The sequence below is a fragment of the Phyllostomus discolor genome, chromosome 12 (assembly GCF_004126475.2).
Source record: "Phyllostomus discolor isolate MPI-MPIP mPhyDis1 chromosome 12, mPhyDis1.pri.v3, whole genome shotgun sequence".
Lineage (NCBI taxonomy): Eukaryota > Metazoa > Chordata > Mammalia > Chiroptera > Phyllostomidae > Phyllostomus > Phyllostomus discolor.
The window spans coordinates 60,173,893-60,187,431 of record NC_040914.2 but is presented as its reverse complement, the minus strand read 5'-3'; the positions used below and the strand labels follow the sequence as shown (position 1 = coordinate 60,187,431).

The window sequence follows — 13,539 nt, the reverse complement described above, 5'->3', positions numbered from 1 at the left end:
TAGACTCCCTCTCTGAGATGCAGAAAACCGAACAACCAGTGGAATAATTTTAGAAAACAAATCTAACTAAAAGCTATTCAAAAGGCACCGAGTCATGTAACCAACCTGACCCAGGTAACAAGGGTCTGGGCCTGGGGAGCCCAGGCAAGAGGAGGGGCCCAACAGGATGGGCTTGCCCCTCCACCCGAGGAGCTTGGCTCAGAGACCAGGGCTTGGGAAGCAGCTGCTGGGAACTCGCCTGTGCTCCTCCTGAGGCGTGGGGCAGCCCAGTCACTGCCTAGCGCTACCTGGTGCTCCAGCAGCCTAGAGCATGGAAACACCCCGCCTCTGCTCTAGCCTAACCCTAACCCACAACTGGGGTGGGAGCTGGAGAGGTGACAGATGAAGGGGACATGGGTCCAGGAGCCCAGGATTGGGGTGGTCATTCAGGTTCTGCAGCAGACTCCGCTGGAGAGGCCCCTGCCTGTCTGTCCAATGGGCATAGACATCCAAGAGGGTACTCAACAGGGCAGTGCGTGTGTGCTGGAAGTGGCGCCGGTGCCACTAAGCCCTGGTCATAGCAGATCCAGAGAGATTATGTTCCTTGGAGCTACAGGCTGCTGGATCCACTGTTCACCTTCACGCCTGGGGTCAGACCTGTGGTACCAAGCTAGACATGAACACCTTATTTCCTCAGCTCAGGGTCCAGGTGGGGTCTCTGAGGAATGGCTCTGGCTCACCCACCCCCACTTCCACCTCTGGGCCTTAGGCCCAGACTGGGCTGGGGAGGCGCTGGAGGATATGAAGCAAAATGGAACTCACGTAGGACAAGTCCTCAAGGACCTTGCCCAGGGTCTGCCCTGACACACAGCTGCTGTCAGAGCCACTGGAGCCACTAGCTGACGGGCACTGGGACGAGACCTCTGAGTCCTCAGGAGCTAGGGAGGGACAATGGGTGAGCTGTCAGCAGGGGTGGCCCAGACGCCAGGTCATGCCCTCCCGCCCCTGGCTTAGCCCAGACCTACTCAAGGACGGCTGGCTGCCCAGCTCCAATTCAGCCTCCAGCGCTGGTTCCTCTGGGAAGCTGGTGGAATACAGGGACCAGCGGAGGCCCTGAAGAGCTGGGTCTCTGTACAGGTGCAAATTCAGGGACCCCAGCACAGAGCAGGAGGCAGGGTCTGCAGGCAGGGAGCGCGAGGTCCCCAGGTAGGGGTTGTCATAGTCTAAAGGGGCCACAGCAATGGAGGCCCGAGAACGAACTTCTGCAAAAGAGAGGGTCAGAGTGGAGCCGGTGAGAGCCCACCTGGGCCCAGGTCCTGCGGAAAGCAAGGACTGGGGCTGACCGAGTCCACGTTGCCTCGCACACAGCTCTCCTCACCCCCACCCCATAAGGCTACCTCGGCACTTCAAAACGTAGTTGATGGTGCGGTCGTTGATAGCTTCCTCGTTAGGGGCGATGTCCCGGAAGGCTTTGTTCCCCACACCCATGGACACCATCTCAGCCATGCGCACCTCTGGGTGAAGAAGACATCAGCCTGGCCCTCATCCTCCATCGGTTTCTTCCCCTTCAGTCTTTCCTTGATGCGCATGCCCAGCACACAAACCACCCTGCGCAATGAGCCTTTGTGGGGCCAGACTCTCTTCCCAACAACCCTGTGGGCAGGTGCAACCCCCCCCCGTAGAGACAAGGCCTCTGAAACTCAGAGATTAATACTGTGTCCATGGTCAGAGACAGCGACAGCAGGACTGCTGACTTAGAGGTTCTTTCCGCTGCACTCGCTGCTGCTGCTGGGCCTCCTTCCCACTTCCTGAGCATATCCAAGTCCCTGGGCCTGCCCTGAGCCCCTGTGGGACAACAGAAATCTCCGGGGTGAAGGAGGGGCAGGGACCTACCCTTGTTGTGGACAGCCTGCTTCCAGAGCAGGTGGGAGATGTCAGCTGTCCAAGCTTGCTTGGTGGCCAAGCTGGCAGCCTGCAGCACAAAGGTGTCCCTGGCCTTGCGACGGCGGAACCAGATCTCGAAGCGCAGGTTGCTATCCCCACAGCACTCAGTGAGGCCGAGGTCGGCCATCTGTGTGAGCAGCAGAGGCATGGGGTGAGGCACCAGGAAGCAGGGCTGAGCAGGGCAGAATGGGGGGGAGGGGGGCTACCTTGAAGGAGCGCTTGTAGGCAAACGTATCAATGCCCGTGGGTCCTCGGCGAGGCTTGCTGAAGAGCAGCAGCTCCTCAAAGAGGAACACGCGGCGCAGGGACTTGTGGCGCCCCGTGCGCACCGTGAACTCATCTTGTCGCACCAGCTGCCCCTGTTCCTTGAGGTTAACCTGCCGAGTTGGGGCCCAGTGGGTGCCCAGCCCTTTCTGCCCCCCCTCCCTTGACACCCACCGAATGTGCCCACCACGACCTGGTATGACTCACATCACAGCCCCGGATGGCATCCATGGCAAGCAGGTCATTGCCATGTCGCAGCTGGAAGTGCACCAGGCTCTGGGCGGCCTTCAGGGCACTGAGCTCCCGCAGGGGCCCCCCACACGCCCGTGCCAGCTCCTGGAGCAGCAGTGCATACTTGCTCATGCGCTGGATGGGCTTCAGGAGGTAGGAGGCCAAGTCCAGGTGGTCTCCCAGCACTCGCTGCTTGTCCTGCCAGCGGGGCAAGAGACCATCAGGCAGCTAAGGATATTCCTGCCATTCCCCTTCCCCCTGCAGACTCGGGCTCGCCTACCTTGAAGAAGGAGTGACCATAGCTGGTCATCAGGGCGTCGGACCGAGGTTTATTTTTGCTGTACAGTGCATACATCCCAAACTGCACCCTCTGCAAGGACACACAGCTCAGCCCCGGGTGCACGGGGCCAAACCGCTTTCAGCTTGAGGACCCAAATGCCAACAGGCAGCTCCCGGGAAGGCCTCCCCCTGCAGATCCAATCTGCCGGTTTTGAATGAGGGAGATCTGTGTGGGGGGGCTCACCCACAGGCCCTCTGGGGAAGAAGTCCTGTGTCCAGCTCCGTTCCTCCCACGGCTCTGAGAGCACTCTCTGGTCTCGCCTCACCATGGACGACTCCTCTTCTCACTACACCTTCACCTGTCTCTTCCTTGACACTGGGCCTCTTTCCCGCCGCAGGCTTTGCCCTTGCTCTTTCCCCCGATGGGACCTCTGATGCCAGCCCCTCCCTCTGACCGCAGCTCAGTCCTCCGCTTCTCAAAGACCTAACTGCTCTCTGCAAAGGGGGAACCCCTGCCCCACTGGTAACTCATGGTCTTCTACCTATCCTGATTATTCTCCTCCCAGCCCCAACTACTGTATAATTTAGAACTACCTTTTCACTTTAATGTCTCCTCTCCCTAACTATAAGCATCCCCAGGGGCAGGGCCCTATTGGTCCCATTCACAGCTGCACTCAGCACAAGGCCTAGCACCAGCATGCGCCCAACAGCTTTGCTGAGTGTGGCAGAATCAGCGGGGCCGTGTGGCCCAGGGGGCTTACGTGGCGCAGGAAGGCGTAGGCCACCCGGGGTGGGTGCCGCGTGCAGGCTTCCAGCTCACGCAAGAAGAAATGGCAGTGGAAGTCACGCAGCTTCTCCAAGTTGCCAAAGAGGTGGGCACGCTGGCCACGGAGGCCCTGGGGCACATCAGGGCGATCCAGCTCGGGAAAGTAGTTCTCTATGGTATAGTCAAGGGCACGGACATACTCCCGCTCCGTAGCCACCATCTCTGCCAGCACCAGCTGGAGCCTACCAGGTAGGTGGAGTCAGCACCCTGGACATCTGCCCTGCCACTGCCCTCCCTGCCCCGCCCAATGACTGTACCTGTTGGGACTCTTGGGGTCAGAGCTGCCTGGCAGAGGCATGATGGGGGGTGACCCTGGCTGGGCACCACATCCCATCTCTGGTCTGTGGCAGGCAGCCACAATGGCCGCGTGGTGGCAGTGGTGGACAGACTCTCTGAGACTCTGCCCCAGATTCCGATCCAGGCTGTATGCCTTCCTCAGAGGAGGGGTGGCAGGCGCAGCTGGGACCCGGCTGACACAGAGGCTAGCTGTGCTGCCCGTCGGTGGCGGCTTCACTGCAGCCTCTAGCTTCTGGTCCAGGGCCAGCCAGGTGTCCTGGCACTGTGCCCAGGCCCAGCGGCACTCCTGGCGGATGCTTTCGGAGCCCAGTCCTGTGGCCAGAGCCCACATCTTTCGGAAGTGGGCAGGAGGCAGTTCTGGGTACTTGGTCCAATGCAGCTGCAGGCGCTGCAGCACAGCCCCCGGCCTCTCCTGCTCCAACTCTGCCAGCACTCGCTGCCCCTCCTCAGCCCATGTCGAGGCCTGCAACATCAAGACCACACGGGCACTGATGGGGGAGCCCACCAGGACTGCCAAGCCTTCTCCCCACTCTCCATCCCCACAGGGTGCTGGCCCCAGGCCACATACCCAGTGGTTGGATTTGGGGTTAGAATGAGTGAGAATAAGCAGAGTGACCAGGAAGAGCTCAGGCTGTGGAGGAACTGGGCAGCTAACCCTCTGGCCCTACTGACCACCTGGAGGCAGGGATAGGACCCGTCACACACCTGCTTGAAGTAACACGACAGCCTCTCAGCATCTGCCAGCCGTTGCCGCTGCTGGGCCAAAGCCCTAGAGAATTCAGTCAGCTGGTCTTGCAGGGCCAGAAATCGGGCCCCAAGGGGGCCCAGTTCAGCTGCCTCCCAGCCAGCCAGTGGCTGCAGAAACTTCTCCCCTCGCCTGACCTGCTCCTAGAAACAGGGACTGGGCTCAGCGGCCGGGTCTGGGGGTCTAGCCCTCAAGCCCAGGTTTCCTCCACTGACATCTACACATTATCACCAGGTTTCCCCTATAATTAAAGACCCTCCCCCCTCCACACACACACATTTCCCCCCCATCCCCCTCTCTCTCTGCCCCTCCCCACAGCCAAATCTTCCTGGAGGAATTGTCTGTCCTCACTACCACCATCACTTCACCTCCTTAGCCCACTCCAGTCCCACTCCTGCCCGCCTCCCTGCAAGGTTCCGGCCTCATCTGAGTCCACTGCTCGGCAACATCCAACCCTCTCTCTCCTGGCTCCCAGCCCACCCGGCTTTCCTGACCCTCCTTGTCCTTGTCTAGTGGTTCCTCCTCCTATTCCCAGACCCTCACCCAAGCCACTGAACACGGAGGCTCCTGAAGGCTGCCCACCCTATCTCCCCAGGTGATCTCGTGTGACCACACTTCCAATACACCCACAGATTCACATTCACCAAGTGACCGTCTACAGCCAGATCTCTCCTCTGAGTGACGGGCCCAGTCCCGATGGGTCTTTCTCTCAGTGCCCCTGTCAGCTCCGAACCACACCCGAGACTCGATTCATGAATGTCCTTCCCCCAGAAAGTTCTTGCCTCCCGCTACCTCTCACAGGGAGCAGAACCCATTCATTCCTACAACCTCCCTCTCACATGTGCCCAACATCAAACCCCATCAGTTCTCAGATCCAACCCCTCTGCTTTCATCCTGGCCAGAGCAACCAGTTCCCACCTGAAACACTGCAATTGCTTTCTTTCTTTTTCTTTTCCTCTCTCTCTCTCTCTTTCTCTCTTTCTTTCATCCTCACCCAACATGCAGAAAGGAAGGAGAGAGGGAAAGAAACATGGAAGTGAGAGAGAAACTTGGATCAGCTGCCTTTCGTACATGCCCTGACAGGGAACCAAATCCACTGCCCAGGCATGTGCCCTCACCAGAAATCAAACCTGCAACCTTTCAGTTTATGGGATGATACCCAACCAACTGAGCCACACTGGCCAGGGCAGCAATTGCCTCGTCAGTGGACTCTCCACATCCATTCTCCAAATCACCATCTACCCAGAAACCAGGGTGGTCATGTTCCTAGGACACAGATCTGAATGTGACTTTCCTGCTTCAACTGTGCAGCATTACAGGGCCCAGGGATCTGGCCACGGACCACTTTTCTAGCCTTGTTTAACCTCATCTCACCTTCCTCTCCCTCCCTGTTCTGCTCTGCATTTCAACCTCACTGACCTTCCTACGGTTCCATGGGCAAGTCATGCTCCCTCCTGCCACAGGACCCTTGCACATGCTGACTGTTCACTCAGCCTGCAATGTCTCATACCTCCAGTCCTCTTCTGCCTGGTTGATCCCAACCTAGCCTTCAGATCTCAACTCAAAAGTCACTACCTCAGGAAAGCCTGCCCAACGCCCCTTCTGGGTCAGGTGTTTATTATACACTCAGGTAGAACCACCTGCATTGCTTCTCTCCAGAACTTTTTTGACTCAGTTTGGAAATACAAGTATATGACTTTGAACCTTTAATTACTTCTCTGCTGGATTGTAGATCCCAAGAGAGCAAAGGATACATTTGCTTGTACCCATCCTGCATCCCTAATCCCTAGCAAAGAGCCCAAATACCTACAGAATGAAGAAGTGGCCAGGCTCACCTGGGCAACCTGGTCCAGCTCCCGAAAAGGGCCTTGGGCCTGGAGCAGTGTGTCCAGCGAGGGCTCCCTTGGCTCCTTCAGCGCTGGCCAGCCCACCTGCTGCAGCCACACTTCAATCTGGAGGCGCACAAACAGGGAAAGGACAGCTGCTGTGGGTTGGGTGGTCATGCTTGAGATCAGGGGTGGGGCACATCTGGGTGGGCAGTTCCCACCTGGTGCAGACCACCCTCCTGGGCCTTCAGTGTCTGGACCAACTCCAGTGCCTGTACTCGGCGGTTACTCTGCAGGGTCAATTGGTGCAGCAGCCCGTCTACACAGCTGTACAGCTCATCCACCTTGTCCACTGCTGGCCTAGGGTACGGTACGTGATCTTAGGGTGAAATCCAGTTACCTTGCTTCACTCCACCCTACCCTGGGACCACAATCCTGGCTGGTTCTGAGGCAGCCAACTGAGCCACTGGCATGGGATATGGTGCACTGGCGGAAGCTGGGCTTGTACCTACCTGTAGTCTGGGCTCTGGGTCACCTCTGGGACCTCCTGCTTCAGCCATGCCAGCTCCAAGCTCCCCTGGCACTGTAGCCATGCTAGCTGTGGTGAGTCTAGCATGTGCCGCATCAGGACCTGTGCCTGCTGTAGCAGCTGACCAACTTCCTGATTAAAGGCAACACGCAGTGGAGGTGAGCATGGGAGAAGGAGACAGGGAGCATCTGGGGAGGAGTCAGGAGGGGACACTCACCCCAGGCTCCATGGGCTGGGGCGCAGCCTTCATGCTCTCAATGGCCCCCTGAAGCAGGGTGCGCACCACCTGGCAGCTCTGCAGTAGGGCTTCCAGACGCTGTGAGTAGGAGCAGGCATGACAGGGTGGTGCACAGTGCAGGTCCCAGGCATTCTGGGTTCCAGGCTGCGGCAGCCAGCTCCGTGCTGCTCCAGCCAGCCCAGGAGAGGGTCCTCCACTGGCTGGGTTGCCGGCATACCCCACCCCACCCCCTATCCGGTACACTGACCATGCGGAAGTCCAGCCAGGCCTGATGGCAGTAAGGCAGGCCTCCTCCCAGTGAAGCGGGTAGTGATGAAGTGGAGATGTGGGTCAGCAGGCTCTGATGGGAGGACAACTGCTCCAGCTGCAGGAAGAAAAGGTGTTGCGACCCAGGCCTGGAGAGGCAGTACCCCACTGCCACCCCTAGCCAGCATGGCTCAGTACCTGCAGCCCTGAAGGCACCTCCTCTGGCATTTTTCCCACCAGCAGCACCTGGTGCACAGACCCTGGGGCTGCTTCCTGAAAGGAATATGAGCTCAGCCCTGCCCCCAACCCGATAGTTGGAGGTGGGGAGCTACAATGCTGTACTCACTTGCAGTTGGCTGAGCCCCCAGAAGAGAGAAGAGCTTGGAGGACAAATTCGGGCATCCACTAGCACCGTCAGTCCCAGAGCTTGTACTTCAAGGCTAAAAAGGCAAGCTTTGTTCAGTATCTAGTACCCAGGCCCTGCCGTCCCATGGCACGGGCTCTGTCCCCCAACTTCTCCCAAACCTGGGGATGCTTTGCAAGTAGAGCAGGAGGCGGATGAGTTCGTGGCTGCAGCACTTGGGATGAAGCCAGGTGTGGCTATCAGCACATAGAAGCAGCACCGCCCGGCCTTCTACATCCCGAGTCCCTGAAGGGAGAGGGCAGTGAACATTTGTCCAATCAGGTCACCCTACCTCCACCACCTCTAGTCCCTCCTGCTACCTGGCAGGGTAGCCATGCCACTGGCCAGCAGCTCCCAGGCGAGGTCTTGGGCCAGGAGGTAGTCAGCAGGCTTAGTGGGTGTGGATCCGCTGGAATCTTAGAAAGGGAAATGGCTCAGGTCTGCATTGGCCCACCTGCTCAGAGATCCCTTCCCTGCACCTGGACGTCAGCCTAAGTAGGGTGGGAGCCCTCCCCAAATCCTGGCACCTCCTCCAGGCACTCCCACTCCCTTCCAAGCCATCTCTGTCCAGTCTCCCTTACCTGCCTCCAGCAGCTGTGATGATGTCTCAGATAAAGGGCCTCCAAGGTCCACAGAGTCACAGTCCAACCCCCCAGTTTCCAAGCTAGCTGGCATTACTCTGCCTGGATCTGGGTCTCCTGCCAAACCTCCCCCTTGGCTGGCACTCTTGCCCTGTGCCAGGCCGAGGTGGGAGGACATTGAGCACAGGAGGCTGTCCACCTCAGAGGTAACGGCTGCCTCTGACTTGCCTAAGGAGCCTCCTAAGGTGTTCCCCGGGCCATCCCCTGACCCATCCACAGACATCCGTCCTGGGGTTGACTGCAGCTCCCCAGGCACCGGGCTGCCCTGTAGCCCTTCACCCTGGGCTTCCCCTGCCGGCAGTCTTGGAGGATTGGGGTCCTTAACCTGCATCTGGGGAACAGGTTCCTCCTCATCCCAGGCATCTTTGAAACTGCACACGGCAAACCTCCAGTCGGTGGCGTGGCCGTGGGAGTCTGGAGACTCATCCCCCTCCTCCAGGGGCCCTTCCATCACCCACTCCTTAATGGTGAGGGGCCTGCTCACGGCAAGCGGGAAAGCGGCTGAGGCCTCCGTGTGAGCTGACGTCTCAGCTCGCCCAGGAAAAAGGTTGAAAACGGTCGGGAAACACTCGGCGGATAAAGCAGAGAGCACTAGGCTGCCGGAGATGCCAGTTTTGGTGCCGGGGCACCGGGGACGCAGACGTTGCCGCAGCTCAGGCCTGAGGAAAGCGGAGAAGGGCAGGAGTCCCCCTTCCGTCCAGGCCCTGCCCGTCCACGCCCACGTGGCTCCCACCCTCCGAAGAGCGCCCTGGTGGCTTTGCAGTTCTATCCGGGCGGACGCTGCCTCGTGCTCGCACTCGCAGGCCCAATGGGCCCCTAGCCTCTCCCGGAGACTCGCGCGCCTCCCCCCCCGCCCGTCTGCCCGCCGCACTCACACCCCAGAACACGACTCAGGGATCAGCGAAGATGAGGAGCCCGCGCAAGCGGAGCCCTCCAACGTACCGCAGCGGAGCCTCGACGGCACGTAATAACGCGCCCCCGGCTTCCGCGGGCGCCGCCTCCTGGCCGCGGGGGAGGGAACGCAGAACGTCGGAGGTCGCGGGCGCCGCGCCGCCCCCTGGGGGCCGGAGGACGGAGCCACAACCCACCGCGCTAGGCCCGACGGCGGATGCCCGCTGCCAGCCAACTCTTCCCCCGCGGGCCAGGATGGCTCGGTTCCACCCGCACCACAGGGCCCCGCTGACTTTGACTCAGCTTCTCAGTCTGGTAGGAGCAACGCCCAACGGCTGTTCCACCGTTCCCACTTCCCAAAAAGCGGTGTAGTGCGCAAGTGAGTGTAAAGTGGGTCTTTCTTGGGGTGAAGGGAGGGCGGGGCTTGGCGGGGGCAGGGAGGGGGATTGCAGGCAGGGGGTGGTCCTGCCTCAGCCTCCGTAAGCAAAACAAGGCGCATTCATTTCTCTCAGCCAGGAGAAGAAAAGTGTGGGTCCAGAGTCCCTAAGTCCACACTATCTAAGCCCTGACCAGCTGCTTGGGGCTGCTGGGTGCCAGTAGAGGTATCTTCATGGAGGGTGGGAGGGAGGGGGTCCTCCATTGCAGCCCCATCTTCCTTCCAGGCCCCAGGCCCAGTCACCAAGAAACAAGTTGTTTGATCCCATGATGGGGAGAGGGGCTACAGTGGGGCTGGAGAGAGGGAGAGAGGAGGGAGGCCTTTGGGGTGGGAGCAACCCAAACCTGTCAGAATTCCACCAATTCACCAGGCCCAGATCCTCCACTCCCTTATGTTCCTGGCATTTCTTCCACAAACACCCCTTCCCCAGCCAACACCCCCTTCCCCGCAAAGTCTGGCCAAGGAGGCTAGGAATGAGGTCTGGTCCTGGAGCCAGAGAGATGCTAGCCCAGGCCTGCACCTCCACTTACCTGCTGGGTGAGCTCTGGCAACTCAGTTCTCTTTGAGCTTCACCTTACTCGCCTGTTTAAAAAAAAAAAAAAAGCCATTTCTTTCTCTTGGGATTGTCATGAGGACTAGGGAAGACCCTGAATGTCAAATGTCCACTTGCTGCCAGCACTGCCCCTCACTTCACTCTCAGTCAGGGGTTCCTCGACTGGTGAAAGTCGCTTGGATAGTTGACCTGGGAGATCCCTTTGAGGCAACTCCATAACACTCCCCAAAATTTGTGGGAACACTGTTAGAAGGTCGGCTATATGCCCCACAGCATGCTCAGGCCCTTGATTCCTGGGTGTAATGCCCTTCCCAACTCTAAAGCAAAGCAGCGACCTCCTTCGGGAGCCTGAGGAGGCTGCCAGAGGAGGGAACCTGAGCATCAGAAGCAGGCACAGCAGGAACAGCAGCAGTCCTCCCTCCTCCCAGCACCCAGAGTCCAGGGTCTCAGCTACCGAGGAGACTTCTTCTTGAGCTGATCTGGCTGCAAGAGAGGAGCCTTGGAGTTATCCTGCTCCATCCCCAGCGCCTCAGTGGGCCGCTCATCCCACCCTCCTCCAGCGTCAGTGAGCATCAGGACCAACCTTGGCTCCCTCCCCAGCTATCCCAGGGCCGCCCACTGAGTCACTGCCTCCTGCTCCCTCCCACCCCTTCTGCTGCCCACTGTCTGCCCACCTCCACCCACCAGCCAGGCCCCCAAGGAGGGCTAAGAGCTGGGGGGACCTGCTGGCAGGCACACATAGCCCTGCGATGCCGGAGGTAAATAAAGAGACCTCAAGCCACAGGCCAGAGCTAACCCCTAGCACCCCTGGGCACAGGCAAACAGATTAGGGCCAGGCCCTGGTTAATTCATTCCACACAGAATGTGCCTTGTAAGCTGCATGCACACAGAGACTACGTATTGTCCACTTCTGTACTTTCAGCGATAATGAATGCATAGGGGAGGCTGAGACTGGTCACATTATTCCTGCCCTCCTGAGGCTCTCCATCCATGAGCCAGATGTCAATCAGAGTCACAATCGGATTCAGAGGCTCTGTCTGAAAGGGACACAGAAGAGGCAGAGAGCTACAGGATGCACAGCCCCAGGATGGCAAAGATACAGATAGAAATGGGAACAGACCGAGGCCTAGTGGGGAATACTGGGGGCTGGGCCTGGAGTCAGCCGGGGCTGCTGACCACAGCAGGCTCTGTGGGCTGAGATTGCAGGACTGAGCAGTGACTCATGGGGCCCATCTCCGTGGTTCTCCTGGCAGCAGAATCCACTCATAGCAGCCTTTTCCACTGAGATCATAAAATGTGGATGGTCTTCCCTCCCCTGCCCCTTTTCTAACCTTCCCTCACCTTCCCTCAGCCTCCCATTCCTTGCCAATACAAATAAATCAAAGTCAAATGGGAGCTCTCTGCCTCAGTGGTCCTAGTAATATGGGACCTACAGTTACTGCCCTTACTCCATCCCAAATCGTGCACACACTCTTCAGTACTACCCCAGACAGTGAGGGTGACATATACCCAAACCTTCTGAGCTCTCTCACCTTTGGCCCAAATAAAATCCAAACTCCTTAGTGTGGAATCTAAGGCCATCCAGAGGCATCAGATCCTTCCTGTCCAATTCCCATACTGGCCTGGAAGACTCATCTGATTACAAACCTCAGTTAGCCCACCGCTACCTGGAATGCCCACACCCATCTCCCCCTGATGAAAATCCTTCCTCCTTCAAGGGCTGGATGCAGCTCAGGTGGCACTGAAGGCCATTTTCTGCCATCTGGCCCAGTCCGGTGGTGACCCACAGATGAGCCCTTGACTTGCTCACTCGCCTGCATCCCAGATGTCTGTCTCCCTGGCACTGTGCTCACTGTGCTCATTTGCTCTCGTCCCCCAGTCCCCTTGCCACTGACCCGCCCTATCTGCCTGGCAGCCCCACTATTCTTAGTTGCCCAGCACCGTGCCCAGGAGCCCAGACACCATCAATTGCCTGATTGTGTGAATTTGATTTCTACAACCTTTCTATTCTAGTCATTCTCGAAGGGCGTGTTCTGTGGCCCACTTCCCTCTAGAGTGCTGGTTAAAATGACACATTTTGGGACTCCCAAATACCTGCTGAGTCTACCCACGAAGAACCTTTGGGGTAGGCCCAGGAATATGCAGGTCTGGTGAGCTCCCCAATGATTCTGACACCGAAGTCTGAGAATGGCTGCCTGTCCTCTTCATGTCCCGGGGCCGCCTCCCAACAGGTCTTCTCTCGCCTTTCCTTCTACCAATCCGTCCACCACCCGGAGTTTCACACATCGCCCACCTGGCCCCAGCTGTATTTGAGCTCCCTGAAGCACATCGGTGCCCACACCACGCCCAGATCCCAATTCTTTCAGGCCGGCTCTCTGCCACCCTCAAAACTCAGCAGGGCCTCCCTACCCAAGCCATGTGTCCCTGGCTGGCTGCTCCTAACCACCTCTCCCGCTGCTTCTTGCTTTTTGCCACGTGTGCTCTAGGCATCGTTTTTTCAATACCGCTCGAACCTAGAATGGACCCACCCAACTGCGCCTGCGCTGTCCGAGCCTCTGCGCGCGCACGCTAACTCCTCCCAAAGCCTGCCCAGATGTCCTCGGGGCCCCACGGCACTTTCACCGCTCTTTGCCTTCTAGGACAAGATAAAGTAATGACAAGCATTTGCGACTCCTTCCCATGGGCCAGGCTCTGTACTAGATTCTCCCCATTTTGTCATTGAATCCTGATCGCAACCTTCTGAAATAAGTATGATCGTTACCCCATTTTAGAAATGAAGCCACGGAGGCTCAGAGAGACTGTGTAACATGCCTAAGATGACATACCTGGGGAGTGACAGCTGGGACTGTTAATTACGAGGCTTTAATCACTGCCAACTGCGTAACAGAAAAAGTGAGTACATTTGTAACCTTTGCAGTGTGCCGAGTCCTTCAGCTGTGTCGAGACAGAAAGTGGCTTGGTGATTACCTAGGGCTAGGCCGGGGTAAGGAGTGAGTGCTGATGGGTACAGGGTTTCTTTGGGGAATAATGAAAGTGTTCCCAGCTTACATTGTGGTGAGGGTTGCACAAGTCAATATATTGAAAATTTCTGAGCTGTACATCTCATATGGGTGAATTTTATGGTATGTGTGTTGTATCTCAGTAAAGAGAGATCTATGTTTTAAAAGTCCTTCAGACACAGTAGGAGTTAAATCTGGCACTGCTGTTACCA

General features: G+C 58.1%; 1 protein-coding gene across 1 annotated transcript; it reads right to left on the bottom strand.

Annotated features, from left to right (window-relative positions):
- Positions 1–61: 61 nt before the first annotated feature.
- On the bottom strand, positions 62–9,101 carry PLEKHG4 (pleckstrin homology and RhoGEF domain containing G4). The gene is made up of 21 exons (XM_028501889.2): positions 8,389–9,101; positions 8,128–8,223; positions 7,930–8,053; positions 7,751–7,844; positions 7,603–7,677; positions 7,406–7,522; positions 7,138–7,236; positions 6,904–7,052; positions 6,613–6,751; positions 6,401–6,517; positions 4,526–4,708; positions 3,781–4,283; positions 3,459–3,705; positions 2,699–2,788; positions 2,395–2,616; positions 2,130–2,300; positions 1,873–2,050; positions 1,377–1,493; positions 1,005–1,241; positions 802–917; positions 62–636 (listed from the first exon to the last, which is right to left on the bottom strand). The coding sequence occupies exons 1-21, from the start codon at positions 8,897–8,899 to the stop codon at positions 631–633; spliced, it is 3,591 nt and encodes a 1,196-aa protein (XP_028357690.1). The 5' UTR covers positions 8,900–9,101; the 3' UTR covers positions 62–630.
- Between the last annotated feature and the right edge of the window lie 4,438 nt (positions 9,102–13,539).

Bases quoted from the DNA above. Each gene is read 5' to 3' on its own strand.
- PLEKHG4 (XM_028501889.2), bottom strand. From the start codon at position 8,899: ATGGAAGGGCCCCTGGAGGAGGGGGATGAGTCTCCAGACTCCCACGGC. The intron at 1,494-1,872 runs GTAGGTCCCTGC...TTCTTCACCCAG, and splicing joins GCAGGCTGTCCACAACAAGG to AGGTGCGCATGGCTGAGATG. The intron at 918-1,004 runs GTAGGTCTGGGC...GTCCCTCCCTAG, and splicing joins GGGCAGCCAGCCGTCCTTGA to CTCCTGAGGACTCAGAGGTC.